This window comes from Tupaia chinensis, unplaced genomic scaffold (genome assembly GCF_000334495.1).
Source record: "Tupaia chinensis unplaced genomic scaffold, TupChi_1.0 Scaffold000047_1, whole genome shotgun sequence".
NCBI classification, from domain to species: Eukaryota; Metazoa; Chordata; class Mammalia; order Scandentia; family Tupaiidae; genus Tupaia; species Tupaia belangeri.
In genome coordinates, this window is record NW_006159505.1 from 7,439,927 (window position 1) to 7,455,019 (window position 15,093).

At 57.5% G+C, this 15,093-nt stretch overlaps 2 protein-coding genes across 3 annotated transcripts in view; one reads left to right on the plus strand and one right to left on the minus strand.

The window, feature by feature from the left end:
* The window catches only part of SLC67A1 (solute carrier family 67 member 1), a 33,638-nt gene extending 28,718 nt beyond the window's left edge, over positions 1-4,920 (plus strand). For both annotated transcript variants that reach the window (XM_014590834.2, XM_027774390.1), the window contains 3 exons: positions 2,019-2,120; positions 2,413-2,533; positions 4,733-4,920. In XM_014590834.2, coding sequence (XP_014446320.1) covers positions 2,019-2,120; positions 2,413-2,533; positions 4,733-4,920 — 411 coding nt within the window. The remainder of the gene's footprint in view (positions 1-2,018; positions 2,121-2,412; positions 2,534-4,732) is intronic.
* Positions 4,921-8,100: 3,180 nt separating this feature from the next.
* PHLDA2 (pleckstrin homology like domain family A member 2) lies at positions 8,101-9,177 on the minus strand. The gene is made up of 2 exons (XM_027774766.1): positions 8,716-9,177; positions 8,101-8,427 (listed from the first exon to the last, which is right to left on the minus strand). The coding sequence occupies exon 1, from the start codon at positions 9,121-9,123 to the stop codon at positions 8,728-8,730; it is 396 nt and encodes a 131-aa protein (XP_027630567.1). The 5' UTR covers positions 9,124-9,177; the 3' UTR covers positions 8,101-8,427; positions 8,716-8,727.
* Positions 9,178-15,093: the final 5,916 nt, after the last annotated feature.

The following is a 15,093-nucleotide window of genomic DNA, read 5'->3' on the forward strand; positions in this document are numbered from 1 at the left end:
TCTCTCTCCCCCTTCTCTCTCTCTCTCTCTCTCTCTCTCTCTCTCTCGGTGTGTGTGTGTGTGTGTGTGTCTGTCTGTCTGTCCAAATTAAAATGATAATAATAATAATAATAATAATAATAATAATAATAATAAATGGAAATAAATAAATCTTTTTAAAAAATCAAGTTCAATAAAAAAAATCTAAAAAAAAAAAAAGTATTCATTTATTCTATGAGCGAATCAGAGAGACAGCAGCCTCAATAGTGTCGTGACACCTGTATCCACACCCAGCTGCAGTCTGCTCTGTCATGGACACACACATGACATGCTCCGGGAAGTCTCTGACACAGACCTGGAGTCCTCCCACACTGGTCAGCCTCACAGAGTGTTGCTTCTTGCCACTGTGCCACCATCTGGCCCCAGTTCAAACTTTTGCTTTAAATGAATGGGAAAGCCGAAGTACGATTCCAATATGCTAAGATTCTTAGAGTCGGCACGAACTGCTGAGGTCAGTATGAACCTCTTATGATATTGAATCTCCTCTTACGTAAATTGAATGAAGTGAAACTAGTCAATAAATCTCCACTTAAAAAACAAACAGGGGCCTGCAGGTGGTGAAGAACTGGATTCCCCTGTGGCTGACTGCAGTTTGAACCCAGACTCAGCAGTTGAAAAATCACGCCAGGTGCGTGTGTGTGAGTGCCCCAAATCCCGAGAGGAGAATGGAGGAGAAGCGACTGCGGTGTGGCCATCCCCCCTAGGGGGTGATTTCTTTTTTTGGGGGGGAGAGGTTTTTTATTTTTTTGCTATAGGGCGCAGGCGCTCGCCGGACAGACAGAGCGAGACATAGAGACAGAAAGCGAGAAATCCCCCCCCAGGTAGGAGGGTCACACCACAATCCCTTCTCCTCCACTCTCCTCTCGGGATCTTGGGCACGCACGCACACGTGCCCGGCGTGAGTTTTAAGCCACCGGGTCCGGGACGCAAACCACGGTCGACTACGTGGGAGTCCAGCGACATAGCCATTACACTAACTGCTGGTCCCCTGGGGGATGATTTCTCACTTTCTCTATCTCTCTCTCTAGTGAGTACACGTACCCTATGGCAAAAATCTTAAAACAACAAACAAACAAACAAAAAGTATGATCAAGCAAATCCAAATGTAGGATTTCTAATGTTTCTAAAAGAACATTGGGTCAGCTGGTGGTGTGGTAGTTAAGGTGACTAGATCCCACATGGCTGACTACATGGTTCAAGTGCTGGACCCAGTGGCTTGGAAAACATACCAGATGTACGTGTGTGTGCACCCCAAAATCCTGAGAGGATGAAGAGGGGATTATTTTTCTTTCATTTATTTATTTTTACATTTTTCCACAAACATTTTACTTCACATAGCAAAACAATTTTTTTGCTATGGAGAGGGGATTGTGGCGTGGTCATTCCCCCTGTGGGGAGTTTTCTCACTTTCCCTCTCCCTCTCTCCCTCCCTCTCTCAGTCTCTCTCTGGCAAGTGCTCTGTAGCAAATTAAAAAGAAGGAAAAACATTCCTGATTCTGATTGGGAACAGTTTCTCATGTTAGGCAGGAAGTGAGGAGAGTGGTCGATCCCGTTCTACAGGCCTGAGTCTGCCTCCGGGACACATGGCTTCAGCCCCAGCCCCAGGGCGGGCCTCCATTCCTCCAGGGTGGTTTGGCCCCATCATTTCCTACCTGGTGAAGGAGGTGAGAACACCGGATAGGGAGCCTCACCCCTAGCCTGGGAATGGAACAGATTGAGCTGGGCCTGTTCTGCTGAGTCATGTCCCTGGTGTCCCTGGGTGTCCCTGGTGTAGGCCTTTCCATGTTCCTGGAGAGGAGTCCCTCCCCAGCCTCACCAGGGATCTTAGAGTCGTCCTGGGTACCTCAGGGCCCAGCCTTTTGCCCTGGACATGGTGACTACCTGGGGTGGGGAGTGACCTTCCAGGGTTGCTCTACTGTGGATGATCTGGCTGCAGTCCAGACTCCCCACACCCACCTTCACCTTGTCGCCTGGTCAAGGTCACCCAGGGCCTGGTCATCGGACGGCTAAGCAACCACTTCTCTGAGGAAGCACTGCTCCGGGCCAGTGTGCTGGTCTTCATCCTGGTGGGACTGGCTATGGTGAGAACCCCCCTCAGGCTGCACCCACAGAGGGGTCCCAGGACCTCCCCAAGCTCCACCCTGCACCCCCAACTCTCTGCACCAAGGCATGGCCACTTGGACTGCTCAACACCTAGTTTGTGATTGAGCCTCTGGGCCTGCCTCAGGCTGCCTCCCAGCAGCCCTCCTCCCCTCCTCCCCTCCTCCCCTCCATCCCTGCCCTGGTCAGGGTGGAGATGACCGGGTGGGACCTCGGGCCGGGCTGCCAGTCTTGTGCCTCTGCTCAGCACAGCCCTGCCCCCACTTCCGCCAGGCCCAGATGTCCAGTGTCTTCCACTTCTGCCTCCTGATGCCCGGCATGATCTTCAGCCTCTGCACCCTCAATGTAGTCACCGACAGCATGCTGACTAAAGCCGTGCAGGCCACAGACACGGGTGAGGGCAGGTCCTCCTCTGTGGGAAGCTTGCTGAGCTGCCTGCCGGGTCTGGATAAGGCTGGGGTAGTGGGCAGTGAGGGGGCTCAGGGAGGATCCTGCCCACCACTCACCCCAGTCCGGGCCCAGCCCTTCGCAGCCCTGTTGACCGGTGCAGTGGGAGGGCTTTCTGGAGGCGGTATTTGGCCTGGCTCTGAATGGGTGGCATCTTACTGAAAGGTAGAGGGAAAGACAGCATTCCAGGCCAGGACCTACCAGGCAAAGTGTGGAGGTGTGGTTTGAAAGGCTCCTGCCAGAGAGATGGGAGAGAGGCCCAGACAGGGAGGAGGACAGCACACGAGCCCAGTGGGGCTTCTTCTGCCCCCTTCCCCTGGCGTACAGCCTACACACAGAAGTGTTCAGTGCTTCCTGAATGTGTGGGTGACTAGAATGCACACAGCTAGTTTCACCCAGGAAGCCCCTAGGAGGCTGGTGGAGGAGCCCTCTCCTGTACCCATGGGGATGCAGGTCTCCAGACATAGACCTCCCCAAGCTCCACTCTGCCCTCAGCTTTCCTTCTTGAGGCCTGAATGAGCCCCCCGGAACGGCTGGCCTAGTTCTTCACCCCTGCCTGCTGTGGACACAGTGCAGGTGCACACTGGCTAGTTTTGGGGGCTCCTGTGAGCTGGTGGATGTCAAAAACCTCAGGGGCTTCCAGGCCTCTCCAGCAGTGGGGCCAAAAAGTGCAGTAAGCCAGGCTGACCCTCTATCCACCTGCCCACCTGGGAGGGGCAGGCTTCTTCTCAGGGCTGCCCTGGGGGCTTCCAAGAGACTCTGAAGTCCTCGGATGGCAGGTCTCCATGGCTAGTCCAGGCTGGGCCAGGAGGGCTTCCTGGAGGAGATGGACCTGCCCTTTGGGAAGGCCAAGAGGAGGGAGCAGGGGAACAAGGCCTGGAGAGATGCAGTAAGGGCAGGGAGGAGCAGGAGACACCACCCCTCAGCCTGAAAGGAGCCAGGGCCGGGTTCCCAGGCTGGTGCTGGGAACCCAAGCCTCAGAGGGGGCGGTGATTGTCTGGTGTCTGCAGGGCGTGTGGGCAGCGGGAGAGGCTGCAGTTAAATTCCCCCACGCTGGGCCCTGAGCCTGGATGGGGCCTCGCCAGGCCCTCTCCCAGCTGACCAGCCCAGGGATTTCCAGTTCCAAGAGGTCTGGGCTCTGCAGCCCTAGAGCCTGAGACCCTCTGAGCAGTGAGGACCAGAGCCTAGCCATTTGGGAACTGGGAGTTGGGCAGGGACATCCTCCACCTAGAGTCCTGGGAGAGGACCTTTTCCTCAGTGAACTGCCCTTGGGAGTTGAAAATATTGGGGCATGGAGACCTGGGCTGTCGGGTCACCTGAGGCCAGATGAACTGGGAAGTGGGCTCATTCTCCCTGGGCTGCAGGGGAGGCTGGTGGAAGGGCCCCCTCCTGGCTTCTCCTCCCCAGCCCTGGGGGAAGTTCATCAAGTCCAGAGGAGGGCTATGGGGCTGGCAGGGGAGTAGGGGTAGGGATTGCTGGAGGAGGGGCTATAGGGGTGGCACTGGGGGTGTCGTGCCTCCCTTGAACCCTACCCCACAGTCTCACAAAGGCTCAGAAGGCCCTCTCGTCAGGCCCACCCTGTCACCAGTCCTCAGTCAGTCATGCCCAGAGATCCCCAGCCCCTGCACCCCCATCATCAGAGGCGTGGACCCTGGGAAAGAGCCCTGAGAGCCGGGCCCTGGATGGACATTCTGGGAGGTACAGGAGGTTCCTGGCCCCAGGGCAGATGCCATTTCTCTTGGCAGCCAGGAGGGTGGGGACTGCTCCTCTGACCTGTGGCCTCGTTCCCAGGCTCCACCTGAGCTTGAGAACTTTCGGGAGCAGGGAGAAGGCTCACCCCCACATCTGGGGAAGTACCCTGTGCAGGTCCTCTGCTTGGCTGGTGGCCCACAGGGAGCCCCTGTGGGCAGAGGAAGCATAGTTTATGCCAAAGGCTGGGGTGGGGCGCAAGAGTCCAGGTTAGGAGCAGGCAGTGTAGAAGGGCTATTGTGGGTGTTTGGGGGAGCATTTCACACCAACTGTGCTGTGTGGAGACTGGGCCATGGGGGGATGGACAGAGACCGGGAGCCGCCCTGGCATAGGCCATGAAGTGGGCGGCTTGTTGGCAGACCTGCTCGGAGCCTGACTCCCACCCCGCCACACACAGGAACCATGCTGGGCCTCTGCGCCTCTGTACAGCCGCTGACCCGCACCCTAGGGCCCACCCTGGGTGGCCTGCTGTACCGCCGCTTCGGCGTCCCCGTCTTCGGCCATGTGCAGGTCGCCATCAACTTCCTTGTCCTGCTGCTCCTCTGGAGGATGCCTGTGACCCAGAAGAGGGACAAAGTCCAGTGACCACTGCCCCCAGACACAGACTAGCAATAAACTCCTCTTCCAACCTGATTTCTGCAGGCTCATACCTGGGGTCCTGTCTGCCTGTGTGGGTGGCAGGAAACTGGGGAGGCAGCATGAGGGGACGGCTCCTCTGAGGCTTGAGGGCTTCCTGGAGGAAGGGCCTTGCAGCTGAGCCCCAGACTCAGGAAAAGAACCACTCGAGAGTTCATCTTTGATCAACTTGCGTAGCCTCCATTCCACCAGTGTGACCCTGAGGAAATCCCTAGTTAAGACCCAACTTTGTTCAGGCCCCTAGAGATGGGGCCCTCTGCTCATGTCAGCTCACCCCCTGCCTGCAGCAGCATCAGCCCATGACCAAGGCAGTGAGGCGTAGGAAGATCTAGGAAATCAGGCTTCACTGTGTTAGGGAGCCTCGTGGGCAACCCCTGGCCCTAGAACTGCACCAGACTCCAGAAGGGGAGCTCTTTAGAGGCCCCCCTAGCCTTTACATCCTAGAGCTGATTTGTAGGCCAGGTCCCCTCTCCTCGACCTACCCTCCCTGGAGGGTGCTGCCCTCATTGGCTAGAAAGGAGCTGGGGAGCACCTCCTGCCCTTCCTCCCAGCACCCTCCTGGGCTTTCAGGAGAAGGGGCACTAGTGGTCGGGAGGCCAGCCCAGCTCCTGTGACTGACTAGTCTGGAGAGAAACGCCCGAACCGGGGTCTGCAGATGCCCCTGAAATCGTGAAGGTTGCCCCCTCCCCACAAGAGCTTCCTTTATTTACTTTAAATTTTTTTATTATTTTAAAAATTATTTTAAAGGATTTTGTCCTAGGGAGTATGCACTTTCTAGAGAGAGAGACAGAGACAGTGAGAGAGAAAGTGAGAAATTACCCTCCAGGGGTGATGGCCATACTGCAATCCCTTCTCCTCCACTTTCCTCCCTGGATCTTGGGCACACATGCACACATGCCTGGAGTGACCTTGAAGCCACCAGGTCCAGGATTTGAATCCGTTAGCCATGTGGGAGTCCAGTGACATAACTGCTATGCCGTCTGCTGGTCCCTTAACGGCTTCCTTTAAAATAAGTTATGGGGCCAGCAGGTGGCATGGTGGTTGGGGTGCTGGACTCCCACATGGCCGACCATGGTTCAAGTTCCGAACCTGGCAGCTTCCTTTTTCACTTTCCCTCCCCTCCCCCACCCTGTCCCTCTCTGGTCAAATTAAAATCAATAAATAATAAAGTTAAATAAAGTCATTCTTTAAAAAAATAATAAATAAAAATAAGTTATTAGGCCTAGTGGTTAAGGCGGCTGGATCCCACATGGCCAGCCACACAGTTCAAGTCCTGGTCCTTGCAGCTTGAGAAACACACCAGGCACGTGTACATGCATGCCCAAAATCCTGAAAGGAGGGAGAGATGAAGAAGAGACTGCAGTGGCACCATTCCCCATAAGAGGGGTGTCTGCTTCTTTCCCTCTCTTTGGTGAGTGCACGTGCCCTCTAGCAGCAATAGTTGTTAAAGCTTAGAATTCCCAAACTTCGGTGGGACCAGCAGATGGCGTAATGGCTATGTTGCTGGACTCCCATGTAGTCGACTGTGGTTCGAGTCCTGGACCCAGTGGCTTAAACTCATGGTGGGCACGTGTGCATGTGTGCCCAAGATCTCAAGAGCAGAATGGAGGAGAAGGGATTGCGGTGTGGCCATCCCCCTTGGGGGGTGATTTCTCGCTTTCTGTCTCTGTCTCTCTCTGTCTTTCTGGCGAGTGCACATGCCCTATAACAAAAACCTCTCCAAAAAAAATAATAATTTCCAAACTTTGAAATTTCAGTCACCAAACTAGCAAGGAACCCAAAGAGCCAAGGCCCATCAGTTCTTCTGGGTTAAAAGTTCAGGCCAGACCCCACCTCTGCTTGGACCCCACCAAGGATAGGGTTCTCATCTCCTGGCTCTGGTCATTTGTCCAGGTGAGGGGCTGGGTGAGAGAGGTCCTTGGGGAGGGGGGCGGGGGGAGATCCAAGGGCCCAAGGCTGGTCATTTCTGTCTATAGGAGAGTCCCTCCCCATTTGCACAGGTGTTTCAGTGTCAGGGAGAGAAATTTTTGGAGGGAATAGTTTCCTCTTAGGACACAGCACCTAGGACTACCTCAGACTATCCAGCAAAAGGACAGTCCTCCTCCCTGAGACCCGGGTAGGAGGCCGATGACAGCTCCCGGCCCCTTCTGGGGCCCATATTAGGGTCCATCTGGTCCTTCCCTGCCTTCACCTCTACCTCCCCCATGCCAATCCTTCAAGCCTGAAAGGTCCCAGGGCTGGGACTCAGTCCTGTCCCCTCTCCCTCTATGCTCCTCTCTTAGCACCAACATTCTGTGTGAGGGGATACCGCATGAGCCCTGGCCACCAGGCAGCCCTGACACAAATCATCTCACAGAAGACTCAGCCAGGCAGGGAGGGTGGCAGCTGCTGGCTAGCTAGGAATCTCCGGAAGGGACAGGGCTTTGGTGAGCACTAGGGCCTCCCCTCCCCAACTGGACCAGCCCACCAATGCTCAGAGCCTCCTCCCCACAACTGGGGGAAGCCCAGATCGCTCTCCCGTTTGCTCCAAAACAATGCCCACCCTGCAGACCTCACACTGTGGGTACTGGCACAAGGGCTGGCATCTGGACTCTAAGAGCTACTGTGGGCAGCTAGTTCAGGACTACCCTGAACTCTCGGGTAGACTAATCAGGCCCTGATCACAGAGCTGGACCAGCGAGAGGCCCTGGGAGTTACAGCCAACAGATGGGGTCCAGCCCCAAAGGGCTCAGGGCCTCCTTCAGGTTGGCTATAAAACAGGTAGTGTGTAGGTGGGAGGGGGCAGTTAGGGACGTCACCCCCATATTGTATGGCAGCACCTCAGACTTGAGGAAGGTGTGCTGGGAACAGTTTGGGAGTGAACGCTGAGACTGCAGCAGCTTGTCCTTCCCAGGCCACACCCGAGGAACAGCAGATGTAGCCAAGTCCAAATCCCAGGGCATTTCCTGGCCTCTGGGGAGGCTGCTGGGTAAGCCGGGTGTGGACTCAGACCACACTACTCATTCCAAGCTGGGTCGGGTGTCTTTCAGATCAGCCTGGCACTGCCTAGCTGGCTCCCCAGCCGCCCTCCCCATGGGACTGAATGAGGGCCCCCCCTTTCCCAGCAGGACTCTCACTGTGCCACAGCCGTCTAGTAGAAAAGAGAACAGCTCAGGTAATTTATTTGGAATGGCACATCGATGCAAAAACAAAATATTAAGACAGAACTGTTTGACAAAAATAACCATCAAAATAAATACATAGATAGTCCAATAAGTTAATTGCGCCCGCGCAGCGGGGCGAGGCTTCGCACGCACGGAAAGGTCCTCCTCTGCGTGGCAGGGAAGCGGCCAGTCTTGTCCTCGCTGTGGTCAGAGAGTAGGCAGCCTGTCTGGGCCCCCGCCATCCTGAGCACCCCCTGTGCTCCTGCTTTGTGAGGCCATGCGGCCGGTCCGGCCCGACTGGTCCAGTGTGGCTCTGTGGGGAGAGGATTGGGTCAGGGTGCTGTACCAGAAGAGGTCGGGGTCCAACCTGTGGGGCCCTCCAGACCCGTATAGGGGATAAGGAAAGGCTCCCTCCGCGTGCCCCAGAGATGCGGCTCCAGGTCGCCTCTAGTAAGTGTCCCCAAGGCTGGGCAGGACCTCCCTACGACATTTTAAGTTTAAGTCGTTTTTCCAAATGGCCTGACCCCCAGCTGGAGGGTCACAGCGCACACCCCTAGAGCACCCTGTAGACGATGCCGGGAGCTCCCTGGCTCGCACTCACCGCGGCGCGGGCTCAGGGCGCGCGGGCCGCCCGGGCCTCCGGCTGAGCCGCGGGTGCAGCATGCTCCTGGCGGCTGCGGAAGTCCTGTATGGCGCGACGGTTCTGGAAGTCGATGAGCGCCAGGGTGATCGCCGCGTTCCAGCAGCTCTCGCCCGCGCAGCGGAAGTCGATCTCCTTGCGGTCAGTGGTAACGATGGTGAAGTAGATGTACTTCTCAGTGCGCTCCACACAGTCCACCTTGAGGATGGAATGGAAGCGCAGCTCCTTGGGGCGCGCGCCGGGGCCGGCCGGGAAGAGGCTCAGGCGGTCAGGAGTGAGCACGCCGCGTTTCTTCTTCCACAGCTGGAAGAGGCTATCGCTGCGCATCTCCAGGTCACCCTCGCGCAGCACCTCGCCGGGAGTCTTCATGTTGGGCTGCAGGTGTGATTCAAACGGTGGCAGCGCCGGCTCTGAGTCGCGTGGGCCGTGCGCTGCCTTTATAGAGGCCCCGCCCGGCTCTGCTGGCCACGCCCCCGTTGGCCACGCCCCTCCCCCCCGCCCCCGGCCCTTCCGCTGAGAGCGCTCCGCCCCTCCGCGCCCACGGTGTCCTGCCCTCCCAGCGCAGGTCCTTAGGACCTTCTGGTCGCATCCCTGCCTCGCTGCGCCCTAGGCCGCCCTCTCTATTTCTGAAGCCCGCGCTCATCCTGCCCCTAGACGGCCGAGCTGCCCAGCCTCGTGGGGTGACTCGTGGTCCCACCCCTCGCGGGCGCCGGCCCTCGGCTGCCTGCAGGGAGGCGGAGCAGAGGAATGCGCTGGAGCCGGCCCTGCCCGCGGTGACTCACACGCCCGAGAGCCAGCGCCCACGAGCGCCGGGCGGACTCAGGGCCCAGACCCCCAATGCCAGGTGCCCCGAAATGCAGCCTTGCGGTTCCAGTGCCCCTGAGTCGTTCCTCTCAAGCCCTGGCTGTCACCCTCGGGGGGGGGTCGCTTCTCCGGGCCATCTCAGGCTACTTCCAGAAGTGGCCTTGCCCCAGAGTATTCCCTGCCTTGCCACCACGGGCTGCGCCCAGATGGGCACTTGTCTGAGTCAGGCTTCCTTTTTGTAAAATGGAGACGATGACCTTTGTTAGATTAGGTAATACATGGAAAGAGCTAGAACAGCATCCTGAATGTTAAGTAAGTGCGAGGGAAGGGGGAGCGGGGGAGTGGGGCGTCCTCGTGTCCTGAACTCTGGGAGTGGACTTATCAGGTCGCGACCACAGATCTGGACCGGCGAGAGGAATGGAGGGGCCCGGGCGGCAGGAAGAATTAGGAGAGAATTAGGCCAGGTCGCGACACCGCCCTCGGGGACCAGCCCCGGGCGGGCGAGGGTCAGCGGGGGCGGCTGAGTCATCGCCTTCCAGCCAAGGCGGAGGAGCCTTTCATTTACCCTCTTCCTTTAAAGGGTTTAATAGCAGCAGGAAGCGAAAGCAGGTTCCTCCCAGGTTCCCAGGGGTGGGGGTGCAGCCAGGCTGCCCAAGAGCCCTCCCACCCCCCTTGCGCCTCTACCCAGCTGGGCCCCTGTACAGGTAGCAGCCAGGACCTGCCTGATAATGGGTAAAAGGAAGAAGAGACCCTTAGTTCAAAATGTTACACATTTCAAGAGGGTGACAGGAGAGCCTAAAACCAAGTCTGGGACCAACCCTGCCCCACCTGGCCTGTGTGTTGGTGCACCCCTAACCTCTCAGCCCAGAACCCTGGCCCTTAAGGTCACTGTGTGGAATAAAAGCACCTCCCGCTGGGAGGAAAGCCAGGACCAAGCTCCTGTGGACCACTTCCAGATGGAAGTCACCCACTGGTCACTACCATGTGGCCAGAGTACGTGGAGAGGGAAAGAAGGTGTATGTAGAAGTGTAGGGTGGGGGTGACAGGGCAGAGAAGGACTGATCCCCAATTTTAACAATAGGGACTGCTGGTCAACCCAGCTGCCCCTGCCCTCAACCAGTCCTGTCAGGGACACAGAAACCCCACCACCATCCACCTCAGGCCTGTGGGGTGAGGGAGGGAGCAGCCATGGGGTGAGGGATGAGAAGAGGGATTCCCCTCAGGACAGCACAGGATGGACCCTTGGAATGGACAGTGAGTCCCCCCTCACTGCAAGTATCCCAACAGTCTGCCGGCCTTTGTCCCGTGGAGGGGCTTCCAGTCTCAGGCCGGGCAAGGCTTTGGAAAAGGCACCCACTCTCCAGGTGTCCCTTCCCACAGCCCCTCTGCCACTCCTGTCACGTGGGAGTCCTGGCTGCCAGGCACCAAGAACTGGGCAACAGCCCCCTCTGGGAAGTGAGGCCAGGAAATTTGAAGTCAGAGTGCTCTGCCCTGCTGGGAGCCACTGAGCCCACAAGTGCCCAGCATCTGCCTGGAACCCTCCAAGACTCAAAAGCGCCCACCAGCCTGCTTCCCTTCTCCCAGGGGCCAGTGGGTGGAACCTTGGCTCCAGGCAACCTGCAGACATTTGGCATTGTTTAAGCACCTGCTGTGTGCTTGTGGAACCCCAGGAAGAGGAGCACAGTGGGCACTGGCATGTGTGAGGGTTGAGGGCCCAGCTTGGAGGATTCCATGGTGGTGGGCAGGTTTGAGGGGCTGTCGGGGAAGCATTCCCAGGAGACCTTGCAGGGCCACAAGCCCAGAGAATACTCCAGAGTGGGCCTTCTAGTCCCTGTTTCAGAGATAGAAAAGCCCAGGGAGGAAAGGGCCTGGAGAAAGGGGCAGGAAACAGGAGCAAAGACAGGGGTTCAAAGTCTTAGAGGAACCAGGAAGCGAGCTGGAGGAAGCAGACCTAAGCGGGCTAGGAAACCAGGTGAGGTGGCCAGGTGAGGGGCACTCCCTGAGCCCCACCCAGCTCCTCTGTGTCCCAATAGCCCCAGCAGCTCTCAGCGAAAACTGGGAAACTCACTCCCCCAGGGGATAAGGACCAGCATGGAGGGAAGTGGTCTGACGGGTAGGCAGTGTGGGAGGGGCTAGAGGGCGGGGTACTGCAGGCGGGGTCCTGCCTCTGTGGCTCACCCTCCTATTCTCTCGGGGACTTCTTGCAGCCTGGGCACCTCCACTGCTCCCACAAGAACAGAGTCAAGACTCCAAGGAGAGGTTGGCCCTTCAGGGCTGATGGTAACTGGGCAGAGGGTCCTGAAAAAGAGGGGATGGGCCAAGGCTAGATGCACCACTGACAGTCGGCTATGCTAGGGCTGGAGACCCTCTCTGGCCACCCCAGTAGCTGCTAAACACACTGGGTTGGTTCCTGCTTGGGCCAAATCAGCATCAACCTGATTAAGAATGTGGGAGCTGGGGACTAGTAGATAGCATAATGGTTATGTTGCTGGACTCCCACGTAGTTGACTGCAGTTCGAGTCCCGGAGGTGGCTTCAAACTTGCTCCAGGAGCATGCGCAGCGTGCTAAAAATTCCGAGAGGAGACTAGAGAAGGGATTGTGGCATGGCCATCCCCCCTGGGGGGGGGGGGATTTCTCCCTCTCTCTCTCTCTCTCTGGAGAACACACACGCCCTATAGCAAAAATCTGTCTCAAAATAAATAAATAAGAACATGGGAACTGGTGGCTGGCTCCCAACCTTGACCTAACCCTTGGACTTCTGGGGCCCCAGTGCCTATGCACAGATGTGGACAATTGTCCTCCATGTCCTCAGGACTGGAGCTTTACACACTCCCTGGAGCCAGGTCCAACTGCCATGGAAAACACAGCTCCAGCTAGCCGAGCGTACCCTCCCGTGTCCAACCCAGGGCTTTCTCTCCCCCACCACCGGACCCACTGGGCTCAGCTCCCAGCTGTCACCTGCACAGGACCCTCCCTCAGCTCTTCCTCGCCTGAGTCTGAGCAACCTTCCACCTTAGGGTTGCTCCAGGGAGGAGCAATTGCCTGTCGTACAGATGTGGGAACCATGGCTCACAGAGGGGGAAGGGACTTGTCAAGGTCTCTGCCAGAAAGGGACCCCCGCTCCCATTGCCCAAACAGGCCTGTCATCTGCGGAGCCCTCTGGAGTGTGGGAACTGTGCTGCTTACTTCTTGGCTGCTGGGGGAGGAATGCCAAGGAGCTAAATGCTGACATACTTTAGGAACCCCTAGTGAGGATCCCCACTACCAGGGCCATTGAGTAGGTCCTCCAGAACAGCGCAGGGACTGGGACACCCCTTCTTTTTCCGGCCAGGTACAGGGACCCTGGTGTGGGTTTGAGCTGCATCCCATGGGAGTCACACCCACCAGGTTCTAGGTCTGGCAGGTGCTGGCAAGGGAGGTGCACCCACAGGCTGGCTGAGTATTCACCTGTGCCGCCTTGTTTCCCTTTCATGGTCGCCCCAGGAGGCAGGCACTATTGGGTCTTTCTTGGTTTTGCAGGGAATACAGGGTATGGGTCTCAGAGAGGTTAAGTGACTCAGCCAAGATCACACAGCCAGTGAGATTCAAATCCAAAGCTGCCCCCCAGCCCCCACCCCCATCCTACTACACCCTAGGGCCTGCGGGCAGCAAGTGGACACTCCCCCGACCACAGTGGATGTTTATCAGGATTGGGAGGGGGCTGTGCTGGGCTCTGCCTCCCTGGTGGTAACAGGCAGCGTCAGTCTGAGGTGAGTTTCCTAATACTTATCAGAGGGGGCCACATCTGGGATTCACATGGAGCCTGAGCCAGGGAGCCCCACTCCTACGCAGGCATTGGCGGGCCTCCAGTTAAAACCGTAAGGAGAGTGGGCCCCCAGATATCTGGCCTGGGACACTGGCTGTCCTGCACAGCTGTCTGGCCCCTCAGCACCCAGGGCCCAGCTGTGTAAGGCTGTGGAGCAGCCAGGGTAGGATGTAGGCACCTCTTCGAAACTCCCAGATGAGTTCACTTCCTGTGGTGATGAGCTGAGCTGGGCCCTCCAGGCACTTGCCCAACCAGCCTTGCTGTGGCTAACTGAGGAAGGTGTGTGTCACAGGGCTGGCTCAGGTGCCTGGGGCTCGATACCACTCTCTTCCTGTGGGTAGCAATGCTCCTTGCTCCCTGACTGGAAGACTCCTCTCTTACCTCCTCCGTGAAGCCCCCTTTGGTTACCAGGACTACTCTAAGGTCTGCCTCCCATCGACTGTAACTCAAGGGCCTTGTGGAGGATGTGGGGGAGGCCGGGGCCGCCTGAAGTCATTGCAGCATTCTGTGAGGCACCTTGATGCCACCTGACCTGAGCCCGAAATAGCCCATGGGTGAGTCAGGCCTACCTTCAATCCTTCTCTTCCCAGCCACAGCCTAAAAAGTGAGAGGCCCAGCGGCAGGAAGCTGGTTGGCTTGTCCCCACCTGGTTTCAGGTACTTGCTGTTAGCCTAGCCTTGGTTTCGGGGGCTGCCTGTTCCTCCGGCTGGTTCCAGGCAGTCACATCCCACCTTACCAGGTGGAGATCAATGAGAAACAGTGCTGCTACCCAGAACACCTTTGGAACCCTCGGATACCACCAGCCCAGGCTCTCAGGAAGTGATTGATTGATTGATTGATTGATTTTTGAGAGATTTTTGCTATAGGCCATGTGCACTCACCAGAGAGACAGAAAACAAGAAATTACCCCTGTCTCCAGGGGGAATGGCCACGCCACAATCCCTTCTCCTCTCAGGATTTTGGGCACACACCCACGTGCGCCCAGCGTGACCTTAAGCCGCCAGGTCCAGGACTCGAACCCCGCTCGACTACATGGGAGTCCAGGGACATAGCCATTACGCCAACTGCTGGTCCCTCAGGAAGTGATTTTGGAAACAAGTGTCTCACAAAGCATCTGTTTCATTGTCTAAATGACCGAACTCGCAACACTGAGCCACTGAGCTGGGTGGAAACTGCGTTTGCTCCTGTCTAAGACCACACGCGAGCTTCTGACTGCCTCTGCCTAAGACTGGGCTGGGGTGCCAAGCTGAGGGAGACTGCACGGCAGGGTGGGGGGCCCCGCCGTCTGGCTGGTGTTGCCTTCCATGGGGCTGAGGGGATGGGGTCAGGTAGGTCCAGGCCTGGGGTGTTCAGGAGGGCCACTCCCATTGGTCATTCACAGAAGAGAAGCCACTCAGCAGACTGCCCAGAGCCTGTCATGAGAAGCTTGAATGAACTCCTGAACGAACGAACATGAATGAGCTACTGGACGAGACAGAGGGAGGAGTGAGGCGGCCTCCGCCTCTGAAAAGTGGTCAGCCTCTGGGAACCAGCAGTTAGCGTAATGGCTATGTCGCTGGATTCCCACGTAGTCGACCGCGGTTCGTGTCCCGGACCCGGTGGCTTAAAGCTCACGCCGGGCGCGTGTACGTGCGTGCCCAAGATCCCGAGAGGAGAATGGAGGAGAAGGGATTGCGGCGTGACCATCCCCCCTGGGGGGTGATTTCTCGCTTTCTGTCTCTATGTCTCT